The sequence below is a fragment of the Monodon monoceros genome, unplaced genomic scaffold (assembly GCF_005190385.1).
Source record: "Monodon monoceros isolate NGI ecotype Baffin Bay Population unplaced genomic scaffold, NGI_Narwhal_1 Super_Scaffold_3, whole genome shotgun sequence".
Classification (NCBI taxonomy): domain Eukaryota; kingdom Metazoa; phylum Chordata; class Mammalia; order Artiodactyla; family Monodontidae; genus Monodon; species Monodon monoceros.
This window is the reverse complement of record NW_021703780.1, coordinates 22,208,878-22,223,846: the sequence shown is the minus strand read 5'-3', so window position 1 is coordinate 22,223,846 and position 14,969 is coordinate 22,208,878. Positions and strand designations below refer to the sequence as shown.

At 47.6% G+C, this 14,969-nt stretch overlaps 1 protein-coding gene and 1 non-coding gene across 2 annotated transcripts; one reads left to right on the top strand and one right to left on the bottom strand.

The window, feature by feature from the left end:
- Positions 1–3,770: 3,770 nt before the first annotated feature.
- Positions 3,771–10,546, bottom strand: PRSS16 (serine protease 16). Its single transcript, XM_029242765.1, has 12 exons — positions 10,413–10,546; positions 10,177–10,337; positions 9,240–9,339; positions 8,968–9,097; positions 8,070–8,193; positions 7,723–7,800; positions 7,589–7,636; positions 6,844–7,134; positions 5,949–6,090; positions 4,372–4,551; positions 4,147–4,292; positions 3,771–4,030 (listed from the first exon to the last, which is right to left on the bottom strand). Exons 1-12 carry the CDS (start codon positions 10,480–10,482, stop codon positions 3,962–3,964), a joined length of 1,539 nt encoding a protein of 512 aa, XP_029098598.1. The 5' UTR covers positions 10,483–10,546; the 3' UTR covers positions 3,771–3,961.
- A 1,603-nt stretch (positions 10,547–12,149) lies between these two features.
- TRNAI-AAU lies at positions 12,150–12,223 on the top strand. Its single transcript has one exon. It is a non-coding gene; the product is annotated as a tRNA-Ile (tRNA).
- The last annotated feature ends 2,746 nt before the right edge of the window (positions 12,224–14,969 follow it).

Here is a 14,969-nt window from a genome sequence, read left to right as displayed (position 1 = left end):
TTTGTGTCTTCTTTTCACAAAATTATGCTTGTAAGATTCATCCATATATTTGTGTGTAGCTCTGATCTGTTCGTTGTCAATTGTTGAATAGTATTCAACATTATGTGTCAAATTTACTGTAAAGGTTCATTCAGGTTGTTTCCAGTTCTTGGCTATACAAACAATACTACTATGAACATTCTTATATGAATCTCCTTGTGCACATATTTCTCTTGGGTGTATGTTTAGGATAATAGGGTATGTATATCTTCAACTTACTAGATAGAGTCCAACTGTTTTCTAAAGTAGTTGTATCATTTTAGACAATAGTGGTGATGAAAGTTCTTATTATGTCACATCCTTGCCAAATAGTACTTCTTGTCGTATTAATTTTAGTAATTCTGGTGGAAGATCAGTAGTATTTAATTATAGGATAACTTGCATTTTCCTAATTTCTAATAAAGCTGGTTGCTGTAGTTTTAAAACAATGTATTTCCACAAATTCTTTGGCACTCCTCTTATCAAAAGGTGGAGTCTGATTGCCTTCTCCTTGACTATGGGCTGGGCTTAGTGATTCGCTTCTAAGAAAGAATGAAGCCGAGGTGACGCTGTGTTTGACGTCTCAAGCTAAATAAAAGACAAACATTTTCTGCCTGGCTCACTCTCTCAAGAAGTCATAGACTTCATAGAGTCATGGACTCATAAAAGTTCTTTATACCATATTTTTATGTTAGTCCTGTTCGTTATTTATATTGGAAATATCTTCTCCCATTCTGTGTTTCATTACTTTATAGTTGTTTTTTTTTTTTTGGATTAACAGAGTTCTTCATTTCACTTAAATTTATCAAATTTCCCCTTATGTTTAGCGCGGTTATGTCTTATTCGTTTAGAAACCCTCTCCTATCCCAAAGTATAAATATAAGTGTCTCTTACAAAAAGGTAAATTCTATAATCCAAAACCACACTCTTTGCTGTTCAGACTGTTCCAGGTTTGGTCATTGGGAGCTCTTTCCCTGTTAGAAAGAGACAATTGGCAAAGCTGTTTCTTTCTTAGTGTTTATATTAATACATTTTTTTTCCACAGGTCATATAAAAAATCTTGTTTCATCTTTCGCAGAACTAGTTAAGACCCAAGTGTGGAAGTGTAGAAAGTGTGGATGGTTTCCCAGGGTTTTTTTGGACGAAAATAATCCAATAGGGTCAGTTTCTTTGCAAGAATCAGTTACCCAGTGGAAAAATAATATGCCCAAAGCGGCTCTATTTCCCTTGCTGGGTCACTCCCTGCTAACCTTTCGCCCTGCAGATGGAAGTCAAAACAGGGCCGCAACCTTGGGGGACATCAAAGGGGTGTGTTCAAATTTTTTAAAGTTCTCAGCCAGAGGTTTGTCTTCCACACATTAATTGTGATATCGCGGTGAACCTAAAACTGGCAGAACTCTCGTCTGTGTATAAATGTAAGAAAGCGATCTCATTGTACACAGCTTGGCCCGCACAGGGATCGAATCCGCGACCTTTGTGTTATTAGCACCATGCTCTAACCAACTGAGCTAACCGGCCGCTGGATAGCTGTGTTGTTTCTCCTTAGATAATTAAATGAAAACGAAATAAAACGGTTTCTTCAAATTCTTCTGGGGGTGGGGAAAAGGGAACATAAAGAACCAAAACAACCCAAAATTAACATTAAAAAAAATCACATTCTTCCTAGTTCACTCTCCCCTATCGCGGAGTTAGGAAAAAGAGAAAAACTTAACATTTGGCCTGAATGAACTCTACTTCTTGGGGGCCCCTCTCAAACTGACAGTTCTGACCCCAAACGATCAGAGCCCCGGAGTGAGGTGTCCTTCCTCCTACCCAGGGAAGACCGGGGGCCAACGAGAAGATGCTCCAAGCCAGATTTGGCGGCGGGCAGGCAGATCACGGAACTGACCACGGAGCGGCCACGGAGCAGGGCTCCGAGGACTCGGCCCCTGCGCGCGCCTCTTGCGGATATACTGCGCTCCTGGAGACCCTTTCGGACAGATCCCAGAACATGCGACCTGCGAACTTGCACTCTCTTGCCGCCGGCCTCGGCCTCGGAGTGATCCTGAAATGCCTTCCTGCCCGCGCACTGTGTGGTTGGCCCTAACCCGGAGCAGAACTACGCCCCCAGAATCAGGGGCCTTTATCTGGACCGGAAGAGAAACTTCTAGATCTGAGAAGGGTGGCAGCGTCGAGACTCAAATTGAGCAACTTCAGAGGAAAGAGGCAGAAACACCTGCACCTGTCAGGTGCGGAGCAGCCCCGGCTTTTTTCACTGGCCGAAGGGCCTCCAGAGAAAACCCTCAAAGGCTGAGGTAATCAATATTCTGGAATACCTGAGAGCTAGCCCTGGCACCACAGACACATTGGTAGGGAAGCTCTGAGAATACTTAAGGGAAGGTAGCCCAGCACCAAACCCAAACCCATTCGAATAATACATGGAGAAGAAGTTTGCAAAGGAGAATGAAAGAAGTTGCATCCAGCAAAGTAGGAGGAAAAACAAAAGTATGTGAAGAGTTGAGGGTTGACCTCATTCTTTCATTTCTCAATAGGTACTGAGTACCCACAATGTGTCAGACCATGGTGCACATGCTAAATATATAAAGGGAGACACTGAGGCTAGACCTCAGCATGAGGGGCTGTGGTTAAAGAGCAGTAAATGGTACAGGGTAGCACCCGGTGAGCTGGGATTAATCCTCCGAAGAAGAAGAAAAAAAAAGTTACTCCTCAGGGTTTGGAGTCAAGAAAGGCAGGGAGTGACTTCCTCACAGAATGGGCTTTATGGCTTCTGTTACCATCCCAGCCCCCAAACCCTTGTCCTGACTTGTCTTTACTTCTCCTCCACTTCCCAGCTTCGCAGAGGCACTCAGTAGCCCTGACTTGCTAATTCCTGCTCCTGGTGTCTGTGGCTCTGAGTGCTGAACAGGGCACTGTTGGCAGTGCTAAAGCAGGCTAAGCGGGACCCTTAGTACTGGGGTTGGACCCCTTGGTACTGGGCCCAACCTCTTAGAACTTGGAGGTGTCCCCATCAAGAAGGTTTGACCAGAACCCTAAATCCCTAGGGCTGGAAGCTGGAAATGCCCGAGAGTGACATTTAATTATGGAAAAAGATGGTGAGTGAAAAAGATGGAAAACTGAAAGACAGAGAAAGACAAAGATTAAGTGACAGGAAGAGAAATAGAGACAGTGGGGAAGAGCACAAGGGACAGAAACAGAGCCTGAGGGAGAGAGATATTGAGAAGATAACAAAGGAGAGACGAAAAGTCTGAAGAGAGGGAAATAGAGGCAGAGAGAGAGTGAGAGAGAAAGTGACTAAAGGGACACAGGGACCAGAAATGAGAGACAGGAGTAGAGCAGTGGAGATAACTAAGGACCGAGCAAGCAAGAGAGGAGAGTAGAGGAGATGCTGACTGGGAGACAGGGACAGAGACACAGACACAGAGAAATAAACGGAAACAGACTAAGACACAGAGAGAGACAGAAAGAAAGATATCCAGAGAAACAGGAGGAGGTTGAGAGACAATTAGAGACAGAGACAAGTTAGACAGGAAGAGACTGAGGGAGGAGGGCACAGTGAGACAAACAGTGAGAAGCAGAGACAGGTCAGGCTCTGAGGTCCAGAGAGAGACATGAAGCAAGGTGCCCAGTCCAGGAGCTGAGCAGAATTTGAGACACAAGCTGATTTGCAGGGGGAGGAGATGAGCATAAAGAGCCATATTTCTTTGACATTTAAAATAACAACATTCACGATGAGAAGAATCACTTATATTCACATAACTCTTTGTAACAAAGCACTTTTAGTTGGGAGTGAGGACATTTGCAGACACAAGTCAGTTTTATGCAGAACAGGTGCTAAATCCGAATTCCTGGGAATTTCCTCTTTCAAAACAAGCTTTCTCTTGTCCAATAAGTGTATACATCCAGGACTGAGGTGGCCACATGGGGAATGGTGAGGATGTGGGGCTCAGACCCCACCCCTAACCTGGCTCTTCTTTGCCGGACCAAGCCAGGTCTGCAGCTGCTGGAAGATGTTCTGTGGCGAGGTGGAGAGAATTTGGACAGTCAGACTGCAGCACTAGTAGAGAGCAGGAACATGCAAATTAGTATGCAAGTGACAGTGCAAATCACCCAGCGCTTTTTCTCGCTTACCTGGCGTGCTAGGCGCAGGCTGGGGGAGTCTGAGGGTCTCTCAGGTGCCATGTCCAAGCAATGAGAAGCATTAGGGATGAGAAGGGCTGATTCTGAGGGTCCCAAAGGCTGTGTTATACTTAGCACATGCCAGGGGTCTACATCCCCTGGAAAGAAAGGAGAGAATGGTGTGTTGAGCTGGGGCCAGGTAGACACTAAGGAGTCAGGTTCTGATAGCATGCTCACCATTAACAAACAGCACTTGGGTGGCCCCTGGGGTCTGGCCACCATAGTAGGAGTTTGTCTGGGACACAGCCTGGGCTATGGATGCGGCTGAAAACCCGAACACCTGCTCACATAGCTCTAGTTGGGAGGGCAGAGCTGGGAGCTGGGAGAAAGGGCATCCAGGGACCTCACAGGTGACATCTGTGGAGAGAGGTATCCATAAGTGTGGAGTACATAGCCAGCCCCCTACCTCTTTAATAATCGTTTACAGAGCTCTCCCTACTGATGATCAAGACAGCTCCAGACCCTCCTTTCAATAAGTTCATGGTTCCTGTCAGAGACATACTCAGCCCCAGACAGTGATGGCCCAGAATGATCAGGGCTGTTATGGACAAAGGCCTGGGGTAGGGGTGGGGCCGTCTCAGAGGGAGCACAGTGGGCTCAGGGACGGCATCCTGCAAGGGATAAGACCTTAAGGAATTAGCCGGAGTGAGGCAAACAAAGAAAGAAAAGAGGAAACCGCATGTGCGAAGGTCTAGAGGTGAGAAGGAGACTGCAGTGCTGAAAGCACAAATTGGACCCCTGCTTAATATCCATAGCTCCTCTGTGCTTTCAGGGTAAATCTAACTTCTCAGCCTCACATTAATTCATTCCTTCCTTCACAATTTATTTGAGCACCTACCATGTAGTCAGATATATGTTGAACAATATATTGGGAACATAGTGACAACAAAACAGCCCCAGGCTTTGCTGTCACAGGACTCACAGTCCAGAGGGGAGATAGGCAATAAAGAATGTATGGTAAGACTGTGGAAAGTGCTAAGGAGAAGAACAAGGAGCTAATGGGGTGGGGCGCAGGGAGGCAGACTTATCTTGCGAGATCTGCCTCCCTTCCTGAGGAGGGGACATCTTGTGTTGAGACTTGAAAACGAGTAAACTGTGTGAAGAGGGGAAGATAAGTAATCCAAGAAAATGCCTGAGGATTAGGAAGATTGGTGTATGGGCCGGGTGGGGGTGTGGGGGTGTGGGGGGGTGGGTGTCAAAATATGCAAAGCCCTGTGAGGAAGCTGCATTGTATGGGTGAAGGGAAGTCCTAGAGACCAGAGAAGAGGCTGGGTCAGGGATCCAGGCAGGAGAGCATGGGGGTCCCTACCAGGACAGCAGAGGTGGGAAGAGAAAGGGGTTGGGTGAACTGCAGAGTTGTTCAGGATAAAGAGTGGGCAAGACTCAGTGATTGACAAGCTATGGGGATGATGGGAAGGAGGCATGCAAAGCACTGTTAGGGTTTCTAGCCTGGTAACTGGAGAGGGTAGGGCCATTCCTGGGACAGGCACACAGATGAAGAGCAGATTGAAGGGACGATCACTCATGGTGAGGGCTAAGTGTGTGAGTGAGAAGGTACGTGAGGGCCAAGCACACACGCACACTCTAGTACGGCTGTTCACCCCACAGCCCACACCTGCAGGTTAAACGAGGCCCAGCAGTCCGGCTAGTTGTCCTATGGAAATGAAAACGAGTCCAGACTACCTGTTAGATGGCTTGTCTGGGCATAGCACAGAATGTATGTTTTGGGGGTGAGGGTTAGGCCAGTCACTCACAGTAGCCAAACTCGGTACAGGTCTGGTACAACCACTGCCGGTCGCCAACGCCGGCCACTTGGGTTTCTGTGACCTTCAGCTGTGCCACTGTCTCTGCTCGAGAAAAGCTTAAACACTTCTGACCCAGGCTGTGTGTGACAACCTAGGGGACAATATACATATATACATACATACATACATACAGTCCTCCCTTCCCCCCATCAAGCCAGGGCTGGAGCCATAGATCCCTACAAGTCAAAAGTCAGAAGTCAGAAGAGTGAGTCCCTGAGTTCTCCTGGGATTCATTCGTCAGAGGTGGTGGGGACCTAGGTCCCTGTAGGTTAGAGATTAAAGTACTAGATGACCAAGAACATCTTACCTGTGAGATCTTGGGCATGTGAGAATATCTTAGATCTCAGTTTCCTCAGCTGTGCCTACCTCGAACTATTGTGAGAATTCAATGAAATAATAAATGTGAAGCACACTGCACAGTACTTGGTGCAGAAAACGGTGGAAAAGTGACAGCTGGATTGTAGCTGTGGATTCCGAGGCTGGGAGCCCGGTGTCTAGGAGAACTGTGTCCCCAGGGCTACCGTTTTTCATTCTATAAATACTAATTGAGAGCTTGCTGTGTGCTAGACGCTGTTGCAGGCTCCAGGAAGAGGCCAGAACAAGGTAGGCAAGTTAGATAGTAAGCATAGTCGTTAACATTTGCATACGGTGTGCCAGGCTCCCTGTTGAGTGTTTTCCATGCCCCTACTTCATTTCACCTCCGAGGTCCCTATGAGATGTCGTACCCATTTTACAGATGAGGAAACTAAGGTGCAGAAGGTTTTACGCTTGACGAAGATCACACAGCGGAGGTGGAGCAGGAACCCTTGTCTGCCGACTCCTGGCCGTGCTCAGGGGTGCTCACCTGCACTGCCCGACGAAGCCCGCAGTAGGGCGCGGGGCTGCTGCAGTTGTCCCGGTCCCCGAGGAGGAGCCCGCAGAGCTGTCGCACACTCAGCGGCGCTCCCGCTTGCCCGTCGTACTGCACTGCCCCTCCCACGAGTGCCTGCAGCGCCCCCAGCAGCTCTGCCTGGTCCGCAGCGCGCCCCAGGGACCCACATGCGCCCAGCTCCGCTCGCAGCGCTGCCTGAGCCGAGCGGCCCGCGCGCAGCCGTCGCTCCACCTCCGCAAAGGCTGCGGACGCAGCAGCCCGGCACTGTTGGGAACGAGAGGCAGCGTTGGCGAAGACTCGGACCCGGGCCCCGGCCTTTCCCTTTCCACGACCTGCATCCTCCCTGGGCTCCCCACTTTCCCGGCGCCAGATTCATCCCGGGGGCTGTTGAACGCCACTCAGACCCGAAGCCCCGCCCTCTTCCAGCTCCTCCTCCGGGTCGTCCCCCAGGCCCCGCCCCACAGCGGAACAGCCTCCTGATAGGGTCTTCTGTCCCCAGGCCCCGCCTCCGTATCAGCCCCGCCCCTGTTGGGTCTCCTCCCTTCTTGGTACCCGGACCCATCTTCAGCTCCCGCCTTCTTCCCAAATCCACCCACCTCTCGGGGCTCCCAAGTCCCTCAGACCCGACACCTTGCAAGCTTCAACCTTTTCTTTTGGCCCCCATCCTCAAGGCCTCTTCTCTCTCCCTATCCCCCTTGGACTGGGCCCCACATCCTACCTCCAGGGATCCGCCAATCGCAGTGTTCATTAGGCTTCTAGACACCACCTAAAGTCCGACCGCCGGAGAGTATCAGGTGACTCCGACCACTGAGGCCCTCCTCCCCACCCGGACCCACCGCCCGCCATCCTTACGTCATTATACTCGGAGAAATCCAGTATGGCCCGCACCGGAGCGGAAGAGGCGACGGAGGCGAAAATGAGATGGGGAAACTGAGGGAGGAGAAGTTGTCAGCCTGGGGGCTTAGGGACTGGGATCCCATATCTTCCCGCCCCTGTGTCACTCACTCGTTGTGTGATCTTAGGCAAGTCCCTACCTTCTATACACGGGACTCCCCTGAAGGCAGATTGTAGGAAACTCTTCTGGGCGGAAAGGAGAGTGTGGGAGGAGAGAGGGTGGTGTGCAGGTATTCTGTTATCTGAGTTGGGGACCCCAGAGTCCAAGTTCCCTCCCCCCAGTCCTCCCAGAGGAGTCCCGGGACCTTCAGCCTGGCCCAGGCAGCCAGGGAGCCGGCATAGGAGCCTCCGAAGCAGAGCCAGGGGCTGGAGAAGGAGACGTTGAAGAGGCGGGAGAGTGCGAGGCGGGCAGAGACCACATCGGCCAGCCTAGGGTCAGAGGGGAGGCTGGGTCAGTCCCCAACACCGGGAATCCCTGAAGATTCCCCCATTGTATAGGCGGAAATGGAGAATGGAGGGAGTCTGGCCAGAAGCTAGGGCTCTTTTCTCATGAGGTATTTCTGAGGACTCCGCATGCCCACAAACTCATTTCTTCATGAGTGCCTAGGTCAGGAGAGACCCATCTGGAAAGCCTCCACCATTCTCTTCCAGACTAGGTGGGAGAGGGAAAACCTCTAAGGCAGTTTGGGTGAAAATCTAGCCTGTAGGAGAGATCAGAGAGTTAACTGGGGAGCCAGAGCCAATCAGACCTTGTGGCCATTGCAAAGCTTTTGTCTTTACTCTGAGTGTGATGAGAGATATGTGAAGGATTTGAGCCGGGAGAGAGGTGATCTGGTTTATGCTCTAATGAGCACTCTGCTTCATCTGGAGAATAGACTGGAGGGATCAAGGGCAGAAACAAGGAGACCAGTGAGGAGGCTCTGTCATCCAGGTAAGAGATGCTGGTGGTCTGGACCAACAGGCCATAGTGAGACAGCAAAACGTAAGAATACAGTGGAAGGGGGGGTTGGGGGAAAGGGAAGGAGAGAGACCCAGAGATGGGGAAAGAAAGAACAGGACACTGAAAGACAGAGACAAAAACATGGGACCAGAGACTCAGAGGTCAACTTCGGGCAGTGGAGGAGAGAGACACAGATGCAGAGATGCCAAAACACAGACACCCTCAGTCCCATGACCCCAAACACTTTCCCTACCCCTACTCACGCATGGCGGCTGGACAAGAAGCGGAGCTGGGCCACGTCGAGCCCCTCAGCGGGTATACTCAGGCCATAAAATCTATGTTCCAGACCTATCACCAGGGCCCCCCAGACTGGGGCCAGGGTTGCAGGGTGCCCTGTGAAGAGTCCAGAGGGTGTGTGTGTGAAGTGGGTGTCAACTCCTGCAACCCTCAGACCTCATAGCACTGCAATATGCAACTCCCCTTCCTGGCCTCCACCAGCTACTCATCTATGTTTTTCCTCACCCTTGCATCTTACCTCTCATCACTGAACCAGGCCCAAGGCTGCCTTCGCCCCCCAGATGCAGGAATACAGGCCCATCCTGGCTGGTCCAATGTTGGTCATTTACCCAGTACCGCTAAGAGGTAGGATGGGGAAGAAGAAATGGGATTGTGAGAGTTCTGACCTGTTCTTTATTCCCTGTTCGCTCCGGTCTCTCTCCCTAATGGATCTCTGTATACCTGTAGTATCTGAAATAGGCTTGTTTATTTACGTGTTCATCTCTCTCCTCTTTGTCTCCTCATCTAGAATGTAAGATCTACAAGAGCAGATATTTTTGTCAGCTTTTTCACTCTTATATCCCCAGGGTCAAGAATAGTGGCTAGCACTTGGTAGGCACTTGCAATATATTGAAATAATAATTGTAGAATAAGTAATGAATGCAGATGGATTTAGGAATAGGGCCTACGTGAGATGACCTCTGGAGACTGTGGATAGAGTAGGTGTGAAAAATGGTAAATCTGTTCATTCATTCAGTAGATACCTTCAAGTGCCTATTGTTAGCCAGGTCTGGTTCCAAAGATGGTCCAGATTTTTGCTCCATACTGAGACTTGGTGGTGGGTTTAGTGTGTAATCTGAAGGATGCAGGGGCGGTGTTGAGGGGCAGTGAGGGAGTGAGAGTGAATGACAGGGAAAAGGAAAGACTGAAGGACAGGACCTGAGGGACAAAAACAAGTTGGAGGCTGGAGAAAAGAAGGGGAGATTAGGGGGTAGAGAGCAAATCCAAAAAACAGAGGGGCTAGACTAAAGGGCCATAAGGGATTCTGACAGCAGGCATCGGATAAGACTGAGGGGGAGAGGGATGGGGAGACAGAGGTGTAGAGATAGGAACGGAAAGCAGAGACCAAGGGGCAGGGTAGGGAGACTAAGGAGGGGGGCAGGGGACACAGTGGTCTCCCCCTCTCCGGGCCTCACCTGCAGGAAGGATCGTCTGTTGGAGGCATTGAAGGGGTCCAGTGGTTGCTCCAGCCACCCCTCTTTTGGGAGGGCCACACCTCCTGGGTCCAGGCTCAGGCCCAGGCCAGAGCTCCCCTGAAACCGCTGAATGTGCTCACCCAGGCGCCTAAGGAGGGAAGCTGTGGGACGTGGAGGGGAAAGAGTCAAGCCAGGCCCCCTTAGGACCCCCTGCCTGACACTCAGGATCCTCCTACCTGGAGCTGAGGACCCCCAGAGGGAAACCAGGAGCAGAGGGCCCAGCCACAGGACAGGCCCAATGGCCATGGTGTCCAGTCCTCTGTGCAAGGGATCTAGGTGCTGTGTTCTCCCCGCTCACTCAAGACTTCATCTAACGTTCCCAGGGCTGGCCTTTAAATTTATAGTCTTTGATCAGGAGCTCCGGTTTCTTTCCAGACTCCTGTCCTGGGACAGGTCAAGCTTCTGTTGGAACCACTAAAGCGAGGCAGGGACGCCAGAGTCTGTATATAGAGACCTGCTGGTGTGGCCCCTGGATATCCAATTACTTCTCTCTCTGCTCCCGATTTTCTCCTCTCTTGCCCCCTGATCTCCCTCCCCTCTGGCCCTCAGTCTCCCTGCCTGTGCCTCAGTCTCTTCTTTCCTTCAGTCACCACTTCTTTCTACCTCAGGACCCCCTCTTCCTCTCTCTGCCCTCAGCACACTTTCAGTCCCCCTCAGTTGCCCCAACACTCAGTCTGTCCCTCTCTTTGTTTCTCGCTTCTCTTTCAGTCTTCTCTCTATTTCAGTCTCTCTCTCGTTTAGTCTCGCCATGTCTATTTTCCAGTGTCCCCCTTTTTCTGCCCCTCATCAACCCCCCCACCAACCATCTGACCCACAATCTCACCACGTTCCTTAGAGTCCTTAGAACACTTTGAGTATCTCAGACTTGCTCCTGCTGTTCTCACTGTGGATTCCTCTTTCTCCATAAACCCTCATGTCGTGCTCCCTCACCTCAGCCAGATCTCTATCCAAAGGTCAGATAGGTCTTCCATGGTCAGACAAATTGTCAAACCTGTAGGTCTCCTTTATTCTTTACTCATCTTCATAGCAACATAGCAACATCACTATCAGAAGTATACATATTTTATTTATTTATATGGTTCATCATCTGTCTCCCAGACTCGAAAGTAAGCTCCACGGGGCTATGGATTTTCATCTCTTTTGTCCATTGCTAAATGTTGGGTCCTTACTACGGTGTACATAGTGGGCAATCAATAAATGTTTGTTGAGTGAATGACTAATCCATCAACTAATGTTGCTGGTTCTACTCTAAAAATTTATCCAGAATCCAACAACTTCTCCCCACCTCCAGCTCTCTCACTTTCTTCTAGCCACCATCATCTCTGACTTGGACTATCAACAAGCCTCTTAGCTTTATCTGTATCTTCAAAACGGACATATTTTACTTCTGGACAATGCACCCTTTTCAATGGTTAAAGCAGATGTACAAGGTATGTTTGATGGGTCACAAGACAGGTTGTTCTAGTTAGCATAAAGTTCACACCAAATCATGTATAAGTCACAATGACTTCCCCATATTGCAATATGTGAGGTGGCAACCTTGTCTGGGTTTGGTTTCAGGGTAATGCTTGCCTGGTAAAATGTGTTTGGAAGAGCCTCCCCCTCTTCTACTTTTTGGACGAGTTTGAGAAGGACTGGTCTTAATTCTTCTTTGAATGTTTGGTAGAATTTACCAGTGAAGCCTAGACATTTGTTTGTTGGGAGGTTTTTGGTTACTGATTCAATCTCCTTGTTAGTAATAGGACTGTTCAGATTTTCTGTTTCATCACGATTCAGTGTCGGTAGGTTGTATATTTCTAGGAATCTATTTCTTCTAGGTTGTCCAATTTGTGGACGTATCATTTAGTTCTAGGTGGGCACAAGAATGTGAAACCTGTTATTTTATGTGAAAAGCAACCCCACCCCCCACAAGTGGCCGGTTAGCTCAGTCGGTTAGAGCGTGGTGCTAATAACGCCAAGGTCGCGGGTTCGATCCCCGTACTGGCCAGTATGTGTTTTTGGCTCTTCAGTTACTAAATAATCTTCCTGCAGGCACCTATCAAATTGGAAATAACCTCGCAGACATAAAATTGGGATTAAATGTTGACTTAATTTGTTCTTCAGCAATGGCACCTACCTTCCTTGTCACCCCACCTGCTTTCCCCGCCCCCCCCCCCCCCCCCCCCCCACCAAACATAGTCTCAGCAAGAAGTGAAATTTAGATGTTTCAGGTTTGACAAAGGTGCATTTTCATCACTCAATACTTGAAATACAAAACCAAAGTTCATTTAAGGAGGGAGCAATGTTGGTAAGGCACAGTCCCTTTGAAAGAGCTTATGACTGATGTTTTCTGGGAGGGGGCTTAAGATAGGCTTTCGGAGGCTAAGTGGGTTGACATATTCTATGGAAGCATGGTTATTGGGAGGAACTGCTGTTGTTCGGTTGGCACTCAAAGGTATGTTTATTGGAGTGAGTGCCTCCCTGGCTGGCTCACTTTCAGAAAGCAGGGGTTGACAGTGATTTGTTGTCATGCAAACATGTTCACAAAACAATTGTCATGGATAGATTGAATTGGTTTAAATTCAGGTCTGGTGGCTACTTGTCACCACTGCTACAGGACAATCAGTCTTTTCCTAAGTTTGTGATTAGTATGTGTTCTCAATATTTTACTTTGGCATAAAGCAAAATTAGTTGTTTAAATATCCAAGTAATGTATAATAAAAACACTGATTTTTATTATTAATGACTTTTCATTAATTTTTAATGACTTGAGGGCATTATGCTAAGAGAAAATAAGTGAGACAGAAACAGACAAATTCTGCGTGATCTCACTTACATGTGGAATCTAAAAAACAAAATCAAAATCGAGTTCACAGACACAGAGAAGAGTCTGGCGGTTGCGAGAGGCAGGGGCTGGGGGATGGGCTAAATGAATGAAAGCGGTCAAAAGGTACAAATTTCCAGTTATAAAATAAGTTATGGGGATGTAAGGTACACCATGGTAAAATAGTTAATAGCACTGTGTTGAATATTTGAAAGTTGCTAAGAGAATAAATCCTAAAAGTTTTCATCACACAAAGAAATATGTAACAATGTATAGTGATGGATGTTAACTAGACTTATTGTGGTGATCATTTTGTATATACAAATGTATATACAAATATCAAATCATTACATTTTATACCTGAGATTAATATAAGGTTTATGTCAATTATACCTCAATAAAAATACTGACCAAAAAAGAATTACAATAACAGAACAATAGAAAAACTCTTGTGTATGTCAATGTATGGGGACTCCTTTCTCTGATATGCCCTTTCTTGCACCCACTACTCACCCCTCCCAATTCAGCTCTGACCCAGACATTGACAGGCCTGGATTTCTCTCAATATGCAAAGGCAAGAATCTCTCAGGCCATGTCTTTGCTCGTTAGCACATAGTATCTAAAAGGCCAGAGACAGAACCTGGCACTGGACGGACCAATGAAATGAGTGACATATTCCTTTCTCCTGGTTTTATAAGGCAATGGAAGACATAGGTTTTTGAACTCAGTAAGCATTGTGCATTGCCAACAAGGGATGGACTCCTTCTGCATCAATGATTTTAAGCTTGAGGAGAGTTGCCCTTGGACCTTTTGTGTTTGTATGTTACAGCTGACACAATCCTCTCATGTTATCTCATATTATTGTATGGGATGCAGAACCCACAGATAGGGAGGGCCGACTGTAAGGAACTTAATCAGCCACAAATTTTGGTATCTGAGGGGGTTTCAGGAACCAATCCCTTCAGATGCAGATACCAAGTGGTGACTGTATTTATTTATTTTTGTGGCTTGCAATAGATGTTTTATGATGTTTATAAATTACTTCTATTCCAAACCCTACTTCAGGATTTAATTTCATCTCTGGTTCCAGAATCCTTCACAGACTTTCAACACAACTCCCCAAATACCCATCTGAAACCTGTTTTAATGAGTTCTTAAACAACCCAGTACCCAAACCCCGAAGTGTCTGGCAGCGTCTTACTGACTTGGTAGATTATGTACACCTGGCTCAGCACTTAGCACATAGTAAGCACTCAGGAAAGAAATTTCATTAGTGGAGAGTTAGAACTTCTGTTTAAAATACTTCCTTATTAAAACCAATGTCCTGTATTCAAATTCCAAATTCCATATGCTTGCACTAGGGTTTTCCAAATGTACTCCAAGAGGAACTTGTTTCGATATTAACTGTCCTCTGATTCCAAACCTGAAGCCCTTACCTGGACAATTAGATTCAGTGGGTTTGGAATGGGGCAAAACAGTGTTCTGTAGTGAGTAATAAAACATGTACGTTCCACCTTTGTAGAGTCTTGATACATGGTTCATGAGGCTGCATTCTCACCACCTCTGTTATACCACTTCCTTTCCTCTTTGGTTTTTCTTTCCAGATCCACTAAAAGAAGTGTCTTCTCTTGAGCATAGTGAGTTGGGTCTGGAAAAGTATGTATTCCTGCAGCATCATGTGCTTTTTTTTTTTTTTGTCATAATATTCCTCATCTTAATGTAAGTCCATAAGATCAGCGGTGGTTCAGTGTTTTCCTAACCCTGGTTAAAGCGTGGCACAAACTTGTGATTAGATAAACTAATAAACTAGTGAAAATAAACGTTTTCATTAGTTTTTTCCAAGAAACATTACAAGGATTTGTTTTCTCTCTTTAAAGCTTGGTCCCAGATTTCACGTGTGTAAAATTATTCATAATCTTCCAGGGACTAG